This window comes from Ranitomeya imitator, chromosome 2, assembly GCF_032444005.1.
Source record: "Ranitomeya imitator isolate aRanImi1 chromosome 2, aRanImi1.pri, whole genome shotgun sequence".
Classification (NCBI taxonomy): domain Eukaryota; kingdom Metazoa; phylum Chordata; class Amphibia; order Anura; family Dendrobatidae; genus Ranitomeya; species Ranitomeya imitator.
The window spans coordinates 47,345,087-47,364,387 of record NC_091283.1 but is presented as its reverse complement, the minus strand read 5'-3'; the positions used below and the strand labels follow the sequence as shown (position 1 = coordinate 47,364,387).

At 47.8% G+C, this 19,301-nt stretch overlaps 1 protein-coding gene across 1 annotated transcript in view; it reads left to right on the top strand.

Moving 5' to 3' along the window:
- The window catches only part of LOC138661750 (cytochrome P450 2B11-like), a 35,317-nt gene that overhangs the window by 4,344 nt on the left and 11,672 nt on the right, over positions 1 to 19,301 (top strand). The window contains exons 5-8 of the mRNA XM_069746644.1: positions 22 to 195; positions 425 to 566; positions 792 to 976; positions 1,678 to 1,819. Of these exons, the coding sequence (XP_069602745.1) occupies positions 22 to 195; positions 425 to 566; positions 792 to 976; positions 1,678 to 1,819 (643 nt within the window). The remainder of the gene's footprint in view (positions 1 to 21; positions 196 to 424; positions 567 to 791; positions 977 to 1,677; positions 1,820 to 19,301) is intronic.

The window sequence follows — 19,301 nt, the reverse complement described above, 5'->3', positions numbered from 1 at the left end:
TAACCAATTTCATTCTTTTAGCTTTTCTTCTACTTGCATGGACTTATGCGCCATATTCCTGGTCCTCACCAGAAAGGTATTCAGCATCTATTCGACCTGAAAAAATTTATTCACGAGGTGGAGGAAAGTGTGAACACCCTTAACATTGACTCTACCAGACATTTTATTGATTGCTTTCTGGTAAAGATGCAACAGGTAAAACAGATGATAAATATCTTATTTTTAGGGCTTTCTTGAGAATTTAATTAAGACACCACTAGACAGTATTAATGCATTGTATAATACATATATTCTGTACAAGGCTCATTCATGACCAGGGATGTTACGTGATGATTGTTCTGTTAGGTTATTCTAAAATTCACATATATAAACCTTCCACTCATCTTGCTTACTAGACGTGATTCGCTAAACTTTCTTTTTACAGGAAAAACAAAAAACAACCTCAGAATTTCATAAAGAGAATCTTGTAGGATCATCAATGAACTTGTTCTTTGCTGGGACAGAGACTACCAGTACCACCCTACGATATGGCTTCCTCGCTCTACTAAAATATCCTGAAATTCAAGGTACAAAACCTAAGGACATAGCTACACTTAGATTGCTATTCAGGCTCGAAGAAAATTTTATACAACCTCATAATTACTTTATACCTTCACAATTCATTAATTATTGATTCATCTCAATTAATTATATAACCTTGTTGTGAACAATTATATCTTCTCACCCTTTCACAAACCTTTCCCTTCGGTAACTTTGAAGCCCAATTAACTTCAAATATTTATTCAATTTAGCAAAAATCCAAGATGAAATTGACCATGTGATTGTTGACCGTCAGCCATCAGCAGAAGATCGAACCAACATGCCTTACACCGAAGCTGTAATCTGTGAGATCCAGCGGTTCAGTGATACAGTTCCCATGGGGGTTCCCCACTGTACAACAGAGGACACCTTATTTCGAAATTATACCATTCCAAAGGTAACAGTTTGAGATAATATAAAGAAAGGATGGAGAGATAGAATATCAGATATTCTCTGAGGATAAGTGCACACCATGTTTGGGCTGTAAGATTGGCATATACCTTTGCCCCAAGCATATGCCCCAGATGTCTGCCACTGTCTACATCTGACTCCAATTGTCTGCAGAGTTTTCTTTGGCCCATATGCTTGGTCATAAAATTTAAGCATAATGGGAACCAAACTTAAGAGGCAAAAATGCGGTCTGAAATTGAGTGGAATGAGTAAAGGCCTAACAACTTTTATCCTGAAGCTTCTAATGGGCCAGAATAAACTCAAGACTTAGACCACCATAGAAAGACTCAAGAACATTAGATACAATATCTTCACCATAGCTTTCAATGTGAAGTTATTTTATCTAACCATCAAAAAAATTATTTTCTGTTGTCGTTTTATGCACTGTCCTTCATAAATGTTAGATCGAATGTCTGCAGACAACAGTTATGTTTTAGGTATTTGGCACTTTTATCTCTCTGTACAGTTTTTCTGCTCATGCTTGTGTAGGTTCATCCAGGACTAATGTGAAATCTGTTTATCTCTGAACAGTTCTGTGGATTATGTTTGTGTTACATAAGAAACATAAATATAGTGGTTAATAAAAACTTTAGGAAAACTCTTTTCAGATAAAGAATTTAATCTCATTTTTCTTTCTTGGACTTTCAGAGCACAAATGTGTTTACGTTATTGACAACTGTACTAAAGGATCCTGGACAGTTTCCACAACCAGAGCTCTTCTCTCCGGATCAGTTCCTAGATGATAAAGGGGCAGTGAAGAAACAAGCAGCTTTTATGCCGTTCTCCGCAGGTAAAATAAATATTGTGTTAGGTGAAAAGTCATTATCTTGAGAAACCACTCATTTGCATGGAAGGTCAAAACGGAGTCTTTAATTTTGGGTCGGGTTTGGGATTGACTGACATTTAGTAATCATCTACAAACAATCACATAATTTACATAGAATAATAGAATATTAGAGTTTGCAGGATACTCCAGGGTCATTGTATCAAAACCCCTGCTAAACTGTCTCATCCTTTGATTGAAAATTTCCATTTAAGGAGAACTCACTATCTCTCATGAGATCCTGTTCCACTCATTGATCATTCTCACTGTCAAAAAAAATGTTCTAATATCTAATCTGCATCTTCTTGATAAACATTCCCAGATCCTTTAACTGTTCCTCGTAGGGCATAGTTTGCAATTCGCTCACTATTCTGGTAGCTCTTCTCTGAAAATGCTCTAGTTGGGGCGTGGCCTAGCAGGCGATGTGAACAGACGTGCAACAGAGCTCTCCCGCTTCATTATCTCTGTATTAACCCCTTAGAGGCGCCGCCGAGCGCAAATCATACTCTCAGGAGTGCACATAGTCTCGGGGAGCGAGGTGTGACCCGAAGGAACGGAATCTTATCTGAGGATGACACGCAGGAGACAGAAGGAGCTGACAGCTGCGGGAAGCTCACAGGCCCAAGATGGCGCTGAGACTGCAGAGGAGGCGGCGAGGGCAAGCGCTGCTTATCAGAGGAAGATGGATGTGATTGCCAAGTTGGAGCGATTTGCCAGGTCAGAGGAGGCTGTAAATCTACAGTCAGAGGCTGGAAGTGTGGAGTCTGGAGCAGCTGGTGCCCCCGGAGATCAGCAGGAAGGAGGGGCTCAGCTACAGTGCAGTGGGTCAGACCAAGGATCTCCTACGAGGGCCGCAGGAGCTGTTCTGCCTGCACAGTCTGACATGCCAGAAATGGAGGAGCCGACTCTGAAGGACATATTTTCAGTGGTGATGTACTGTAAGTCTGCCCTGGGGGCTCTAAACCTACGAGCGGATGAATTAAAGGGAGAGATGGTCGCTTTAAACTCTGCTATGCGTAAAGTTGAAAAGAGAGTGGAAGAGGTGGAAGAAAGGGTTGGGAGTGCAGAAGATCGGATTGGTGAATTGTTAAACAGGGAAAAAAAGTATATTCAACGTATTGCTGATCTGGAGTTTAAGACTGATGACCTTGAAAACCGATCCCGCAGGAACAACCTAAGGATTGTGGGGGTCCCAGAAAAGGCGGAAGGGAGCAACCCCACGGCTTATATTGAGGCATGGCTAAAAAACGCTGTGGGTGGAGATGGCCTTACTAAGATGTTTGCCGTTGAAAGAGCGCACCGTGTGCCCACCAGACCCCTCCCCCCCGGCTCGGCCCCAAGAGTTATCTTGGCTAAAATTCTGAACTATCAGGACCGAGACATTTTGTTGAGGAAAGCCAGGAATTGTGATGAGCTGACCATTGATGGTAATCGGGTCTCCCTTTATCCGGATTACTCTGCGGCGGTCCAAAAGCTTCGGATGAAGTTTGGAGAGGTCAAGAGGAGGTTGCGAGACTTAGATGTCCGTTATTCAATGATTTACCCAGCAAAATTAAGGGTGGTGGCTCTGGATCGGGTGCATTTTTTCCAAAATCCAGAGGAGGCGTCACAATGGCTGGATCTCAATACTAAGCATGTCAAAACGGGGCAGACCCGCTGAAACTGATTTAAGTGCTACTGAGGCAATTGTTAACCCTTCACTGTTATGTTTGGTTTGATAGTTAACTGGTACTTATACTGTGACTTTATGGTATATTGATATCATCAGGTTGTGTTCGGCGGCGCAACGAAATTTGCATTTTGGCTATGGTGGGCGGGGGAGCTGAAGGAACGCAGAGTTTTTATCGTTAGGTTGTGAAACAGCGTTCCCAGATCTCAAATTGAGAGGGAGAGTTTATTTTGATATTCTAAGAGTAGAGAGGAGTTGGGTGGGCTTAAAGAGAGGGGAGAGATAGAGAGTTATTTCAGTTGGGAATTGGGGATGGGGGGGGGGAGGAGGGAGGGGGTGGGAGTTGGGGTTGAGACCTTAGGGAGCTTGAACTCATTCATTGTTTCTATAAGCTATAATGGGTGGGGAGGTTAAAATCCTAAGTTGGAATGTTAGGGGCCTTGCAAATGCTACTAAAAGAACAGCTATTTTCCAATATGTACTGAAACAGAGGCCTTCAGTGATATGTCTGCAGGAAACTCACCTAGTGAAGGAAAAGGTTGCTATTCTACAGAAGAGATGGGTGAGAAAGGCGTATCACTCAACGTTCTCAAATTATGCCAGAGGTGTGTCAATTTTGATACACGTTAGTGTTCCGTTTGAAGAGATTGAGGTAACCACCGATAAAGACGGCCAATTTGTGTTTTTAGTATGCAAGATATTTAACAGGTTAATTTGTATTGTGTCAATTTATATTCCACCACCATATTCCAAGAAAAAGATACAGGAGATTCTGGAAATTACGGGTAGGTGGGATGGGGTGCCCCTCCTTATAGTGGGGGATGTGAACAATATATCTAATGATCACTGGGACAAGGGTAGACATGCAGAGTTGAGAAGTGAAGGGAACTCTACTCCTTTTGGAAATTATCTAAGAGAAATAGGATGGATAGATTTGTGGCGGGTGCGTAATCCTAGGACATATGCCTACTCATGTTATTCAGCAACATACGGATCTTTATCTCGCATTGATGTGGCTTTGGGAAATGGGGGGGTGAATAATCTAATACATGAGGTGGAGTATAGGCCTAGAGTAATATCGGACCATAGCCCAGTACTGGTCTCTGTACAAATGACTGGGAAGAGTGGTCTGACGGGGTTGGGATGGAAATTTCACCCCTCCTGGCTACAGTATTTGGATATGGAACAGGTGGGAACTGAACTCGGGGAGTTTTTCAGGATAAATGAAGGGAGTGCGGGGAATCTTGTAGTGTGGGACACCATGAAGGCATACCTGAGAGGAATTTTATTCCGGGACATCTCGAGACATAAAACTAAGTCTAAAATTCAAGACAATGCAGTGATGGAGGAACTGAGGGTGGCGGAAGAGACACTGGCCTCTCAGAATTCAAGAGAAGCACAACTTCGTATGAGGGCGGCTCAGGTAGCGGTCGATGAACTCCATATGCGTAGGGCAGATAGGTTGAGAGCCTTTCAAAAGGAAACAATTTATTCTGAGGGAGAGAAGGTAGGACATTTGCTCTCGGTGGTGGTTTCTGCGCAGCGGGATTCTTCACATGTATACTCCATAAGAACAGAGGAAGGTAAAACGGTTACTCAGGGGGGGGGAATTTTAGACGTTTTTCGGAGATTTTATAGTAAATTATATTCCTCTAGGGTGGATAAAAGTCCTGAGGAAATGAATAGATATCTGAAAGAGGTTGACTTACCCAGACTAGGTAGAGAGGAAAGGGAGTGGATGGATAGACCGCTTGGGGAGGAAGAATTGAAGGCGGCTTTGGCGAATATGGCGGGGGGCAAGGCTCCGGGGACGGACGGTATCCCAGTAGAGGTTTATAAAATTCTTAATGCAGAGTTAATGCCCAAATTGGAGCGAGTGTTCTCTGAGTCGTTGGAGAGGGGAGTGCTGCCCCCATCAATGAGAGAGGCCATCGTGGTGGTTATTCCTAAAGCTGATAAAGATCCTCAACAGCCGGAGTCGTATAGACCAATTTCACTTCTAACGGCTGACATAAAGATTTTGGCGAAGGCCCTGGCGAACAGGCTGACCCAAGTGATCGATAAATTGATTCACCCAGACCAGTCTGGCTTTATGCCCAATAAATCCACGGCAATTAACTTGAGAAGGCTATTTTTAAATATGCAAATTCCTGCAGACAATGCCGGAAAAAGAGTTGTGGTGTCTTTAGATGCCCACAAGGTCTTTGATTGTGTGGAGTGGAGTTACTTGTGGTCGGTACTGGATCGCCTGGGGTTTGGTCCAAAATTCATCTCCTGGGTTAAGTTGCTGTACTCGTTCCCAATGGCAAAAATTAGAGTTAATAATAATTTGTCAGAGAGTTTCCCGCTGTTTAGGGGTACCAGACAGGGGTGTCCGCTGTCCCCGTTGCTCTTCGCTCTGGCCGTGGAGCCGTTAGCGGCTAAAATAAGAGGTGCTCAGGAGGTTAGAGGTTACATCTATGGTAGGAGGGAAGACAAAATTGCATTATATGCTGACGATATTTTGTTGTTCCTGGAGGATTCTGAAAGGTCCCTGTGCAATGCGGTTGCTTTGATTGAGGAGTTTGGTCGGTTTTCGGGTCTCACAATAAACTGGGATAAGTCTTGTATGTTGTTGATTGAGGGGGACAGTATGGGCAGTGGAGAGAGGGCGATAACCACAAAATTAAAGATTGTTCAAAAATTCAAATATTTGGGTATTCAGATTGCTCTTCCTCTAACTACCTTTGAGGAACTGAATTTAAGTCCATTAATGCAGAAAATTCGTACCAAGATTGCGGCATGGAACAAATTACATTTATCGGTGGTTGGTAGGGTGAACCTCTTAAAGATGATTGTAATGCCACAGTTGTTGTACGTGCTACATAACTCTCCCATTTGGATTACACAATGCAGATTCCGTAAGATTAGGTCTTTGTTTGGGGAATTAATATGGGGAGGAAAGAGTCCTAGGTTTAAACAGGAGATACTTCAGAGGGCCAAAACAGAGGGGGGTCTTGCACTTCCTAATCCATGGCTATACTTCTTAGCAGCACAGTGTCAACATCTCAAAGGATGGGGGGAGGAGGCAGGGAGTGTGCAAATACCTAATAGCTTGAGGTTCTTACTACAGGCAGACGTTTTGAGTGACAGTTTGGAGGGAGGACAATTCAAAAAAAGGGGTTCACATGGGTGCACTATCAAATTAATTCACAGAGTATGGGAAAAAGTCAAACTCATTAGGGAAGTGAGTGGGTTCACCAGATTCTCGCCTATTTGGGACAACATTTATCTACCGGAATTTAGGCAGAGGGAGGGTTTTCACTTTTGGTCTGCAGCAGGTATTAAATGGCTGGGGCAGCTGATAAGTCAGGGCAGACTTAAAACATTTGAGGAGTTGCAGGAAGAATTTCAGTTGCCACGGTCTGAATTGTTCCAGTATAATCGTATCTCTCATGCTTATCAGGCACAGAATAAAAGGGGAGCCATAGTGGTACAGATTGATCTCATGATCGACTATATCCTTAAGAATAGCTGCACGAAGGGGGCGATTTCAGAAATATATGGGTTTCTACTTTTTTCTTTCCTGGAAAAATATCCCATCCGAGCCAAAGGGAAATGGGAAGCTGAATTGGGAATAATTGACAATGATAGATGGGAGTCGGTCCTAGAATATGTGCCCAAGATATCAATGAGTGAACCAGGCAGGCTATCACAGTTATTCGTAATCCATAGGGCCTATAGAACCCCTGACAGGTTGTTCAAGGCTGGGCTTAGGCAGAACTCGGACTGCCCTCGGTGCTCACAATCCCAGGCGGGGATATTGCATATGATGTGGCAGTGCCCTAGACTGTCCTCCTTCTGGATAGTTGTTTTAAATCGTATTGAACTGGTGTATGGATGTTCTGTCCCTAGGGTTCCACTGACTTGCATATTGGGATATGTGGAGGAAATTGTTACGGACAACATGTTTAAAATAGCTATTGCACGATTGTTATTCATTGCTAGGAAATTGATCGCCAAATTTTGGATTAGAGAGGAACCTCCAACAAGAAGAGACTTTCTTAAGCAAGCGGAGCATATACTTACTTTGGAGAAAAGTATCTACACCAAAAGGAATAAGCTGGACATCTTCCACAAGCTGTGGCAACCGTGGATGGACTTGAATTAGGATGATAAATGAGAATATAGGGAACCTAGTATTCAATGGAAATATAACGGATGTTTTATTCAAATGGTTGTATGATGATGGGAAGTGGGGTGGCTCTGGCTGAGGTCTCGGGTTGGGCAGGGTGGGGGGGCTCTGGGTCGGGGGGGAAAAAGTTATCTGTAAATGTTTAATGAAACATTGCCATGAGAAATATTCTGATTGTTTATTCTTTGCGGATAATAAAAATCTATCTGATAAAAAAAAAAAAGAAAATGCTCTAGTTTTTCTATCTTTTTAAAATGTGGTGCCCAAGAACTGGACATAGTATTCCAGATGAGAAAAAAAAGTTGAGAAACTGAGAAATGTTCTAAAATAAATAAATAATATGTTTTATTTTTTTTGTAGGAAGACGAATGTGTATAGGATAGTGTTGAGCATTCCGATACCGCAAGTATCGGGTATCGGCCGATATTTGCGGTATCGGAATTCCGATACCGAATTCCGATACTTCCCGCGTATCGGATACCGGAATCGGAAGTTCCCAGAATTCAAACTGAACGCAGCAGCCAATGAGGAATGATTGGAAGTGTGGGCACATCCTGTTTAGCATGGTGGGCATGTAAGTACTGGCAAGGCTTGGATTGGCTGCTGAAATGATGTCACTCTGCACTATAAAAAACGCTGCCGCCATTTTGCGCTCACTCTGCTGTGATTTCAGTTAGGGACAGGACGCTGTGTTCTAACTGAGGGCCAGTCGAGCTAGCTAATTGCTTTATTTTCCTTTCCAAAGGCTAATTTAGCAAAACGCTGTGTGTTCTTCACTGTTCACCTTGCTCTTGCCTTGCAGCGCTGTTTTAACAGCGTTCTGCAAGGTCTCTGTGTGTGTGTGTGTGTGCAGCTCACTCTGTAGTCTGTGTGCAGCCATATACCCGGTTGTATTCAGCTCAGGGGGGGTTCACACTGCCTCACACAGTTGTCCTTTTTTGCTCTTAGTGCAGCCTGCTGCACATTTTTTCTCAAATTTCCTATTAGTGTTTTTCCACCAGTCTCCAGCTCTATTGTGGAAAAACACTACATAGGATAACCTAGAGGGGGGTTTTTGGGCCTTGCAGCGCCGTTTACGGCTGTCTGCACGGTCTCCGTGTGAGCCCAGCTCGCCCTGTAGTCTGTGTGCAGCCATAGCCGGTTGGATTCAGCTCAGGTTCGTTACTGGCTCATACCTTGAGAAAAATTTTACTTTTTTTCAAATAGTGCAGCCTGTTTAAAATTTGAAAAAAAAAAATTCCTATTAGTGTCTTTCCACTCGTATCCAGCTAAATAGTGGAAAAACACTATATAGGATAACCTAGAGGAGGGTTTTTTGGCCTTGCAGCGCCGTTTATGGCTGTCTGCACGGTCTCCGTGTGAGCCCAGCTCGCCCTGTAGTCTGTGTGCAGCCATAGCCGGTTGGATTCAGCTCAGGGTTCGTTACTCGCTCATACCTAGAGAAAAATTTTACTTTTTTTCAAATAGTGCAGCCAGTTTAAAATTTGAAAAAAAAAATTCCTATTAGTGTCTTTCCACTCGTATCCAGCTAAATAGTGGAAAAACACTATGTAGGATAACCTAGAGGAGGTTTTTTTGGCCTTGCAGCGCCGTTTACGGCTGTCTGCACGGTCTCCGTGTGAGCCCAGCTCGCCCTGTAGTCTGTGTGCAGCCATAGCCGGTTGGATTCAGCTCAGGGTTCGTTACTGCCTCATACCTTGAAAAAAATTTTACTTTTTTTCAAATAGTGCAGCCTGTTTAAAATTTGAAAAAAAAAATTCCTATTAGTGTCTTTCCACTCGTATCCAGCTAAATAGTGGAAAAACACTATATAGGATAACCTAGAGGAGGGTTTGTTGGCCTTGCAGCGCCGTTTACGGCTGTCTGCACGGTCTCTGTGTGAGCGCAGCTCGCCCTGTAGTCTGTGTACAGCCATAGCCGGTTGGATTCAGCTCAGGGTGCGTTACTGCCTCATACCTTGAAAAACAATTTCCTTTTTTTCAAATAGTGCAGCCAGTTTAAAATTTGAAAAAAAAAATTCCTATTAGTGTCTTTCCACTCGTATGCAGCTAAATAGTGGAAAAACACTATATAGGATAACCTAGAGGAGGTTTTTTTGGCCTTGCAGCGCCGTTTACGGCTGTCTGCACGGTCTCCGTGTGAGCTCAGCTCGCCCTGTAGTCTGTGTGCAGCCATAGCCTGTTGGATTCAGCTCAGGGTTCGTTACTGCCTCATACCTTGAGAAAAATTTTACTTTTTTTCAAATAGTGCAGCCTGTTTAAAATTTGAAAAAAAAAATTCCTATTAGTGTCTTTCCACTCGTATCCAGCTAAATAGTGGAAAAACACTATATAGGATAACCTAGAGGAGGTTTTTTTGGCCTTGCAGCGCCGTTTACGGCTGTCTGCACAGTCTCCGTGTGAGCCCAGCTCGCCCTGTAGTCTGTGTGCAGCCATAGCCTGTTGGATTCAGCTCAGGGTTCGTTACTGCCTCATACCTTGAGAAAAATTTTACTTTTTTTCAAATAGTGCAGCCTGTTTAAAATTTGAAAAAAAAAAATCCTATTAGTGTCTTTCCACTCGTATCCAGCTAAATAGTGGAAAAACACTATATAGGATAACCTAGAGGAGGGTTTGTTGGCCTTGCAGCGCCGTTTACGGCTGTCTGCACGGTCTCTGTGTGAGCGCAGCTCGCCCTGTAGTCTGTGTACAGCCATAGCCGGTTGGATTCAGCTCAGGGTGCGTTACTACCTCATACCTTGAAAAACAATTTCCTTTTTTTCAAATAGTGCAGCCAGTTTAAAATTTGAAAAAAAAAATTCCTATTAGTGTCTTTCCACTCGTATGCAGCTAAATAGTGGAAAAACACTATATAGGATAACCTAGAGGAGGTTTTTTTGGCCTTGCAGCGCCGTTTACGGCTGTCTGCACGGTCTCCGTGTGAGCCCAGCTCGCCCTGTAGTCTGTGTGCAGCCATAGCCTGTTGGATTCAGCTCAGGGTTCGTTACTGCCTCATACCTTGAGAAAAATTTTACTTTTTTTCAAATAGTGCAGCCTGTTTAAAATTTGAAAAAAAAATTTCCTATTAGTGTCTTTCCACTCGTATCCAGCTAAATAGTGGAAAAACACTATATAGGATAACCTAGAGGAGGGTTTTTTGGCCTTGCAGCGCCGTTTACGGCTGTCTACACGGTCTCCGTGTGATTTAAACTAGCTCTGTAGCCCGATCTGCACCAAAAAAAAAGTTAAGTTCACCAAACACAACTTAACACTTGTGTAGGCCACATTTGAAAAATAATAAAGTTTAGTCCACAATTTACAACATTAGTGTTTCTTACACCTGTTAGGAGGAGCATTTCAGGAATAAGCACACTAAGGCCTTAGTACTTTTCTGCTTATCTTTATCTGTCAACCAAGATAAAGAGGGCAGGGAGTAAGGCACGTGGGCGTGGGCGCGGAGCAGGAGAGGAGCAGGGAGAGGACGTGGTGATTCTGTGCCTGCTGCGGGCGCCGGTGACTCGTCGTCACTCAGTTTCAGCAGGGAACAGTCCTTCATGCGCAGCTTTGTCGGAGAGCGCCGTGCACCGCTGCTACGTGAAGACCAAATTGAAGCCGTTGTCGGGTGGATGGCAGCTAACGCCTCGGCATCGACTTCAGTTAGTGCCACATCCTCTCAGGCACAGAGCACTGGAGAGCAGCCATCTGTCTCTTCACCACCTGCCAAATTGGCCAGGCAGTCAGAGAGCCCAGGACAGGAGCCGTCTCTACTTCTGTTCTCTGAATCTCTTGGCTTGGAAACAGGGGGCCAGCCAAGCAGCATTGGAGAAATGGAAGAAGAGGCAGTGTGCAGTGATGCCCAAAAGCTTTATCTCTCTGACTCTGAAGAGGCAGGTGGGCCAGTGCCTCCGGTGACCACAGCGCAGTACGCATCTGATGATGAAACTCAGGTGCCGCTTTCTGATGCGTACTGTGCTGCCGAGACTACCCAGGAGGAGCAGTTGGTGGCAGAGGGTAGTGGAGATGATGAGTTCCTTGACCCATCGTGGCGTGAGGAACAGGAAGGTGGTGGGAGCAGCTCTGAGGAAGAGCTTGCCCTTACGGGCCAAAGAGGGAGAGGGAGGGGGAAGACTGCGGAGCCTGTAGCCTCCACTTTGGCACCCGTTAGGAGCCTGTCTCTTTAAAAAGCAAAAAAGGGCGCTCCCAAGACTTGCAGTGCCTGGTCCTTTTTTGACACAGTTGTAGATGACATTTGTTTTGTCAAATGCAAGCTGTGTCATCAGAAAGTAAAAAGAGGTAAAAGTGTCAGCAACCTCAATACCACAAATATGTGGAAACATGTGCGGAACAGGCACGCGGTGGAGTTACAGAAACACAGTGAAGACGTAGGCCAACCAACAGCGGCAGCTACCACCTCTTCATCTCGTGTTGCCTCTTCCTCCACTGTTGTCCAGAGACCTAGTGTAATTCCACCCACAGCACCACCTTCCCAGTCATCCTCACACTCCCAGTCTACTCTACAGCCATCGGTAGTCCAGGCATGGGAGAAAAGGCGGGCATTCTCGGCCAACCACCCCCGAGCACAGGCTCTGAATGCAGGCATTGCCAAACTGTTGTCCCTGGAAATGCTCTCGTTCAGGCTGGTGGAGACTGACAGCTTCCGTGACTTGATGGCATTGGCAGTCCCACAGTACAAGGTGCCCAGCCGCTTTTACTTCAGCAGGCAGGCTGTCCCTGCCCTGCACAGGCATGTTGAGGCAAACATAAAACATGCGCTACTGAACGCCGTCAGTAGCAAGGTCCACCTCACCACCGATGCGTGGACCAGTCAGCATGGACAGGGGCGATATGTTTCCCTCACTGCCCATTGGGTTAATGTTGTTGAGCCAGGTACAGATCGTGCGAGTGGCGCAGGACGTGTCCTGCCCACTCCAAGGATTGCAGGAATCCAGTCTGTACGCATCGACTCCTCCTCTTACACCAGTTCCTCTGATTCCTCTCTGCAGGATCCGTCACAGTCCACCTCCACATGGACCCGTGAACGTTTACCTATGACCGACATGAGCACAGCCGTGGCCAAACGTCAGCAGGCCGTCTTGAAACTAGTTTCATTGGGGCATCGAAGCCACACAGCGCAGGAGCTCTGGAATGCCATCAAGCAGGAGAGCGATGTGTGGTTACTGCCAGCGAATCTCCAGCCAGGCATGGTAGTGTGTGACAATGGCCGAAATCTGGTGGCAGCTTTGGCCCTTGGCAACCTCACTCACATCCCATGTCTGGCACATGTGCTCAATTTGGTTGTGCAGAGTTTTCTGAGGGACTATCCGGATCTTGATGCCCTGCTGCACAAGGTCCGCCTAGAGTGTGCTCACTTGCGGCGTTCCAGCTTGGCCAGATCCCGCATTGCTGCTCTGCAGCGCCGATTCCGCCTTCCGGAACACCGCATCATATGTGACCTACCTACCCGGTGGAATTCCACGTTACATATGTTGGAGCGGTTGTGTGAGAAGCAGCAAGAAGTTATGGAGTACCAGCTGCATCAGGCGCAAAGAAGTCGCAGTCAGCGCCGATCAGACTTCACAACCACAGAGTGGGCCACTATGAAGGACGTCTGCCAGGTTTTGCGTCCTTTTGATTATTCCACGCGGATGGCAAGTGCAGATGATGCACTAGTCAGCATGACTGTCCCCCTTATCTGCCTGCTTCAGCAAACTTTGCAAGGGTTAAGGGATGATGTGGTGGAAGAGGTGGAGGATGAGGAGTCACCTTTTCCATCAGCTTCTGGAGAGTCAGCGCCACGTGGTTCCTCACAAAGGGGTACGCAGGGGCCAATTTGTGAGGAGGATGAGGAGGAGTCAATGGAGGAGGAAGAGCTCCGTCCAGAGGAGGGAGCGACACAATTGTCCAGTGGTCAGTGTGTACAGCGAGGGTGGGGTGATGACGAGCGGGCAGAGATCATGTCTCAAGCAGGGGACAGCGTTTCTGGGCCAGTTGGCACTCTGCAGCACATGGTGATTTTCATGCTGCAGTGCCTGAGAAACGACCGCCGCATCGACCACATTCTCAACATGCCTGATTATTGGGTGTTCACCCTCCTCGATCCTCGCTACCGGGACAACGTCCAAAACCTCATCCCTGCGTTGACCCGGGAGCGTAAATTGCGGGAGTACCACGACACACTGGTGAATTCCATCATCTTCTCCTGTCCAACTGAGAGGAGTGCTGCTAGTGCTTTACAAAGCAGCTCAGTGCGTCGAGGCAGTGGGGGAGGCTCTGCCCAAAGAGGGAGCAGAAGCAGTGCCTCTGCCCAAGGCAAGCCCAGTATGGCACAACTCTGGCACACTTTTGTGTGCCCGCCCCAAATGTCTACACCATCACCGGCGGCTCCAGTCAGCAGGAGGCAACGGTTCCGTCAGATGGTGACAGACTACATGGCTTGCCCTCTTACTGTACTCCCAGACGGCTCTTCCCCGTTCAAGTTTTGGGTCTCTAAGCTGGATACATGGCCAGAGCTAAGCCAATATGCATTGGAGGTGCTGGCTTGCCCTGCGGCTAGTGTCTTATCGGAACGTGTCTTTAGTGCCGCAGGTGGTGTACTAACAGACCGTCGCATGCGACTATCCTCCGATAACGTTGACCGTCTTACTTTCCTGAAAATGAACCAGGCCTGGATCTCGCAGGAATTTGCCACTCCTCTGCCTGATTAAGTAATTGGGTGTCATCCAGGTCTCCTGCTGTGTTCATCTTTCTACCACCTGAACTGCTATTCCTGGGCTCCAACACCGCCAGTTGCGGCTCAGAAGTGCAGGCTGCACAGTAAAAACATACGACCCAGTGTTATTGGGTTTCAGTAACGTCAGCTGATCCCCAGTTGTGTAGCCGGCAATGTGTCCTGCGACCGCCACGCTGGCACAACAACCTAAATGTAAGGGAACCTGTCCCCCCCCCCCGTCGTTTGTTACTGAAAGAGCCATCTTGTGCAGCAGTAATGCTGCACAAGGAAAAGGTAGCTCTTTTTTTTTAGCTCTTTGCACACGCAGAACTTAACACTTATAAAATGTGTTCACTGATACCGTTATACCGTCCCGGAGCTGGGACTTTCCTTCGTAATGTGACGCAGCACAGCCGTCATTCCTACCCCCTTGGTGCCATGCGCTGCCTCCTCAGCGTTGTTTTAAGCTGTCACGGAGCCCGCGCTGTTCTGTTATCCCTTGGGCATGCCCTATTTGCGCTGCCTGTCTTCTGACATAATTTGGTGTCAGGCTGGCTGCGCCTGTGCGGCCGCGCTGCCCGAGATCCCGCCTCGCAGTGTCTTCTGATTGAGTCACACTGCGGGCCTGGGATCCATGGGCATGCGCAGTGCATATCTTCCCCTCGGGCTCTCGCTCATTTCCCTCCGCCTTCTTTAGACTGTGCGCCGTCAGCTGATCCCTAGCATGCCACGGCCGTGACACCGCACAGTCTGAAGAAGAGGGAAGGAGGGGAGTAAGAGTCGAGGTTATGCACTGTGCATGCCCATGGTTCCAAGGCCCGCAGTGGGATTACGTTAGACGAGACTGCGAGGTGGGATCTGGAGCAGCGTGGACGCACAGGCACTGACAGCCTGACACCAAATTATGTCAGAAGACAGGCAGCGCTAATTGGGCATGGCCAAGGGCTAACAGAACAGCGCAGGCTCCGTGACAGCTTAAAACAACGCTGAGGAGGCAGCGCACGGCATCAAGGGGATAGGAATGACAGCTGTGCTGTGTCCCATTACGAAGGAAATTCGCACCTCCGAAACGGTTTAACGGTATAAAGGGACACATTTTTAGTGTTTACTTCGGTGTTTGCAAGGAGCATAATTAAAAGAGCAACCTTTTCCTTTTGCATCCTTAGTGCTGCACAAGATGGCTCTTTCAGCTACAAACGTCTTGGGGGGGGGGGGGTTAAAGGTTTCCTTTCAACTTGCTCCAATCAGGCTTCGGCCTACACTCTGTTCCTCTGCTCCTCCTGCTGTCCCTGGGCTCTAACACCGCCAGTTGGTGCCTGGAAGTGCTGTGTGCACAGTCAACAGTCGCTCCTCTGTTATTGGGGTTCAGTAACGTCAGCTGATCCCCAGCTGTGTGTGCGGCAATACCTCCAATCTGCTCCTCCTGCTGTCCCTGGGCTCTAACACCGCCAGTTGGTGCCTGGAAGTGCTGTGTGCACAGTCAACAGTCGCTCCTCTGTTATTGGGGTTCAGTAACGTCAGCTGATCCCCAGCTGTGTGTGCGGCAATACCTCCAATCTGCTCCTCCTGCTGTCCCTGGGCTCTAACACCGCCAGTTGGTGCCTGGAAGTGCTGTGTGCACAGTCAACAGTCGCTCCTCTGTTATTGGGGTTCAGTAACGTCAGCTGATCCCCAGCTGTGTATCCGGCAACGTGTCATGCGACCGCCACGCTGGCACAACTAAAATGTAAGGGGACCTGTCCCCCCCCCCTTCTAGGCGTTTGTTACTGAAAGAGCCACCATGTGCAGCACTAATACTGCACAAGGGAAAGGTCGCTCTTGAAATTATGCTCCTTGCAAACGCTGAACTACACACTCATGTAATGTGTCCCCTCACACCGTCCAACCGTCCCGGAGGTGGGACTTTCCTTTGTAATGTGACGCAGCACAGCCATCATTGCTACCCCCTTGGCACCGTGCGCTGCCTCCTTAGCGTTGTTTGATTCCGTCATGGACCCTGCGCTGTTATGTTATCCCTTGGCCATGCACAGTTTGCGCTGCCCGTCCTCTGACATCATTTGTTGTCGTCCTGGCTGCGCCTGTGCGTCCACGCTGCCCGAAATCACACCTCGCAGTGTCGTCTAATGTGATCCCACAGTGGGCCTGGTATCCATGGCCATGCGCAGTGCATATACTAGCCTCTCACTCCCCTTCTTCACGCTTCTTCAGACTAGGCGGCGTCAGCTGATCCCTAATAGCATGCCACGGCCGTGACGCCGCACAGTCTGAAGAAGCAGGAAGGAGGTGAGTGAGAGGCGATGATATGCACTGCGCATGCCCATGGATCCCTGGCCCGCAGTGGGACTACATTAGATGACACTGCAAGGTTGGATCTCGGGCAGCTTGGACGCACAGGCACTGCCAGCCTGACACCTACATGATGTCAGAAGACGGGCACCGCTAACTGTGCATGGCCAAGGGATAACATTACAGCGCGGGCTCCGTGACAGAACCAAACAACGTTGAGGAGGTGGCGCCCGGCACCAAGGGGGTTGGAATGACAGCTGTGCTGTGTCACATTACAAAGGAAAGTCCCACTTCCGGGATGGTTTGACGGTGTGAGGGGACACATTATATGAGTGTGTACTTCAGCGTTTGCAAGGAGCATAATTTTCGGAGCCACCATTTTCCATGTGCAGTATTACTGCTGTACAAGATGGCTCTTTCAGCAACAAATGCCTGGGGGGGGGTTAAAGGTTCCCTTTCAACTTGCTCCACTGCAGGCTTCGGCCTACACTCTGCTCCTCTTTGATTCCCTGGGTTTCAACACTGTCAGTTGCCACCTGGAAGTGTTGTCTACACAGAAAAAACACTAGGTGATGTGTCAGTGGGGTTCAGCACCGCCAGCTGTTCCCCTGCTGTGTAGTCGGCAACGTGTCCAGCACAAGCCACGCTGGCACAACAGAACAAAAGCTGCCACCAGTGCAGGCTTCGGCCTACACTCTGCTCCTCTCCTCCTCCTGCTGACCCTGGGCTCAGACACCGCTAGTTTTTGCCCGGAAGTGCTAGCTGCACAGAGAAAAACACCAGCCAATGTGTTAGTGGGGTTCAGCAACGCCAGCTGTTCCCCTGCTGTGTAGCTTGCAACGTGACCTGCAAACGCCACGCAGGCACATGAACTGAAATTAAAGGGAACCTGGCCCCACCCCCCCAGGTGTTTCTATGTATAACAGCCACCTAGTACAGCAGTACTGCTGCATTTGTACAAGGTGGCTGACTTTTTCTCCTTGCCCACGTGGAACTCAACACGTACAAAATGTGTCTCATTGAGACCATTCCACTGTCCCTGAGGTGTGACTTTCCTTTCTAATGATACGCAGCACCCCCCTTGGTAGCGTTTCCCGTCTTTTGTCATCATGGTTAGCTGGCTGCGCCTGTGCATCCGCCCTGCTAGAAACAACGCCCCTCGTTGTCATATTTATTTTGTCAGCGAGGGTGTGGTTTATGGGCACGAGCAGTGCATATGTTCGCCTGTCTTAACTCATCTCCTTCCGCCTTCTTCAGACTGTGCGGCCTCCTGGCCGTGGTAGGCGATAAGGGATCAGCTGAGGCCGCCCAGTCTGGAGCAGGTGTAAGGACATGTGTAAGCGGCAAACCTATTTACTGCACAAGGCCACGAATCCCAGCCACGCAGTGTGATTTTTTGAAAACACACTGTGGGTCTGGGATTCATGTCCATCGCTAACCGCAACGGCCGAAATGAAATTAGGTCAGAAGACAGGAAGCGCTCACAGCGCATGGCCAAGGGATCCCAATAGCGCAGACTCCTGTACAGCAAATAACAACGCTCATGAATCTGCGCCCAGTACCTAGGTGCAAATTTTGACACCTGTGCTGCGTCTCCTTAAAAAGACAAGTCACGCCTCCACAACTGTTTGACAGTATAATGGGCTAAATAGTGTACGTGTTTTAGTCAGCGTGTGCAAGGAGCAAAACAAATAGAGCAACCTTTTACTTGTGCAGCACTAATGCTGCACAAGGTGTGGCTCTTGTACCTTGCAACACCTGAGGGGGGTTAAAGGTAACCTTTGAAATTGGTTCAACTAGGCTTCGGCCTACACTCTGCTCCTCTCCTGCTGACCCTGGGCTCAAACACCGCTAGTTTTTGCCCGGAACTGCTAGCTGCACAGAGAAAAACACCAGTCAATGTGTTAGTGAGGTTCAGCACCGCCAGCTGTTCCCCTGCTGTGTAGTCGGCATCGTGTCCAGCACAAGCCACGCTGGCACAACTGACCAAAAGCTGCCACCAGTGCAGGCTTCGGCCTACACTCTGCTCCTCTCCTCCTCCTGCTGACCCTGGGCTCAAACACCGCCAGTTTCTGCCCGGAAGTGCTAGCTGCACAGAGAAAAACATCAGCCAATGTGTTAGTGGGGTTCAGCACCGCCAGCTGTTCCCCCGCTGTGTAGCCGGCATCGTGTCCAGCACAAGCCACGCTGGCACAACTGACAAAAAGCTGCCACCAGTGCAGGCTTCGGCCTACACATTGCTCCTCTCCTCCTCCTGCTGACCCTGGGCTCTAACACCGCCAGTTTTTGCCCGGACATGCGAGCTGCACAGAGAAAAACACCAGTCAATGTGTCAGTGGGGTTCAGCACCGCCAGCTGTTCCCCTGCTGTGTAGCTTGCAACGTGACCTGCAAACGCCACGCAGGCACATGAACTGAAATTGAAGGGAGCCTGCCCCCCACCCCCAGGTGTTTCTATGTAAAACAGCCACCTTGTACAGCAGTACTGCTGCATTTGTACAAGGTGGCTGACTTTTTCTCCTTGCCCACGTGGAACTCAACACGTACAAAATGTGTCTCATTGAGACCATTCCACTGTCCCTGAGGTGTGACTTTCCTTTCTAATGATACGCAGCACCACCCTTGTTAGCGCTG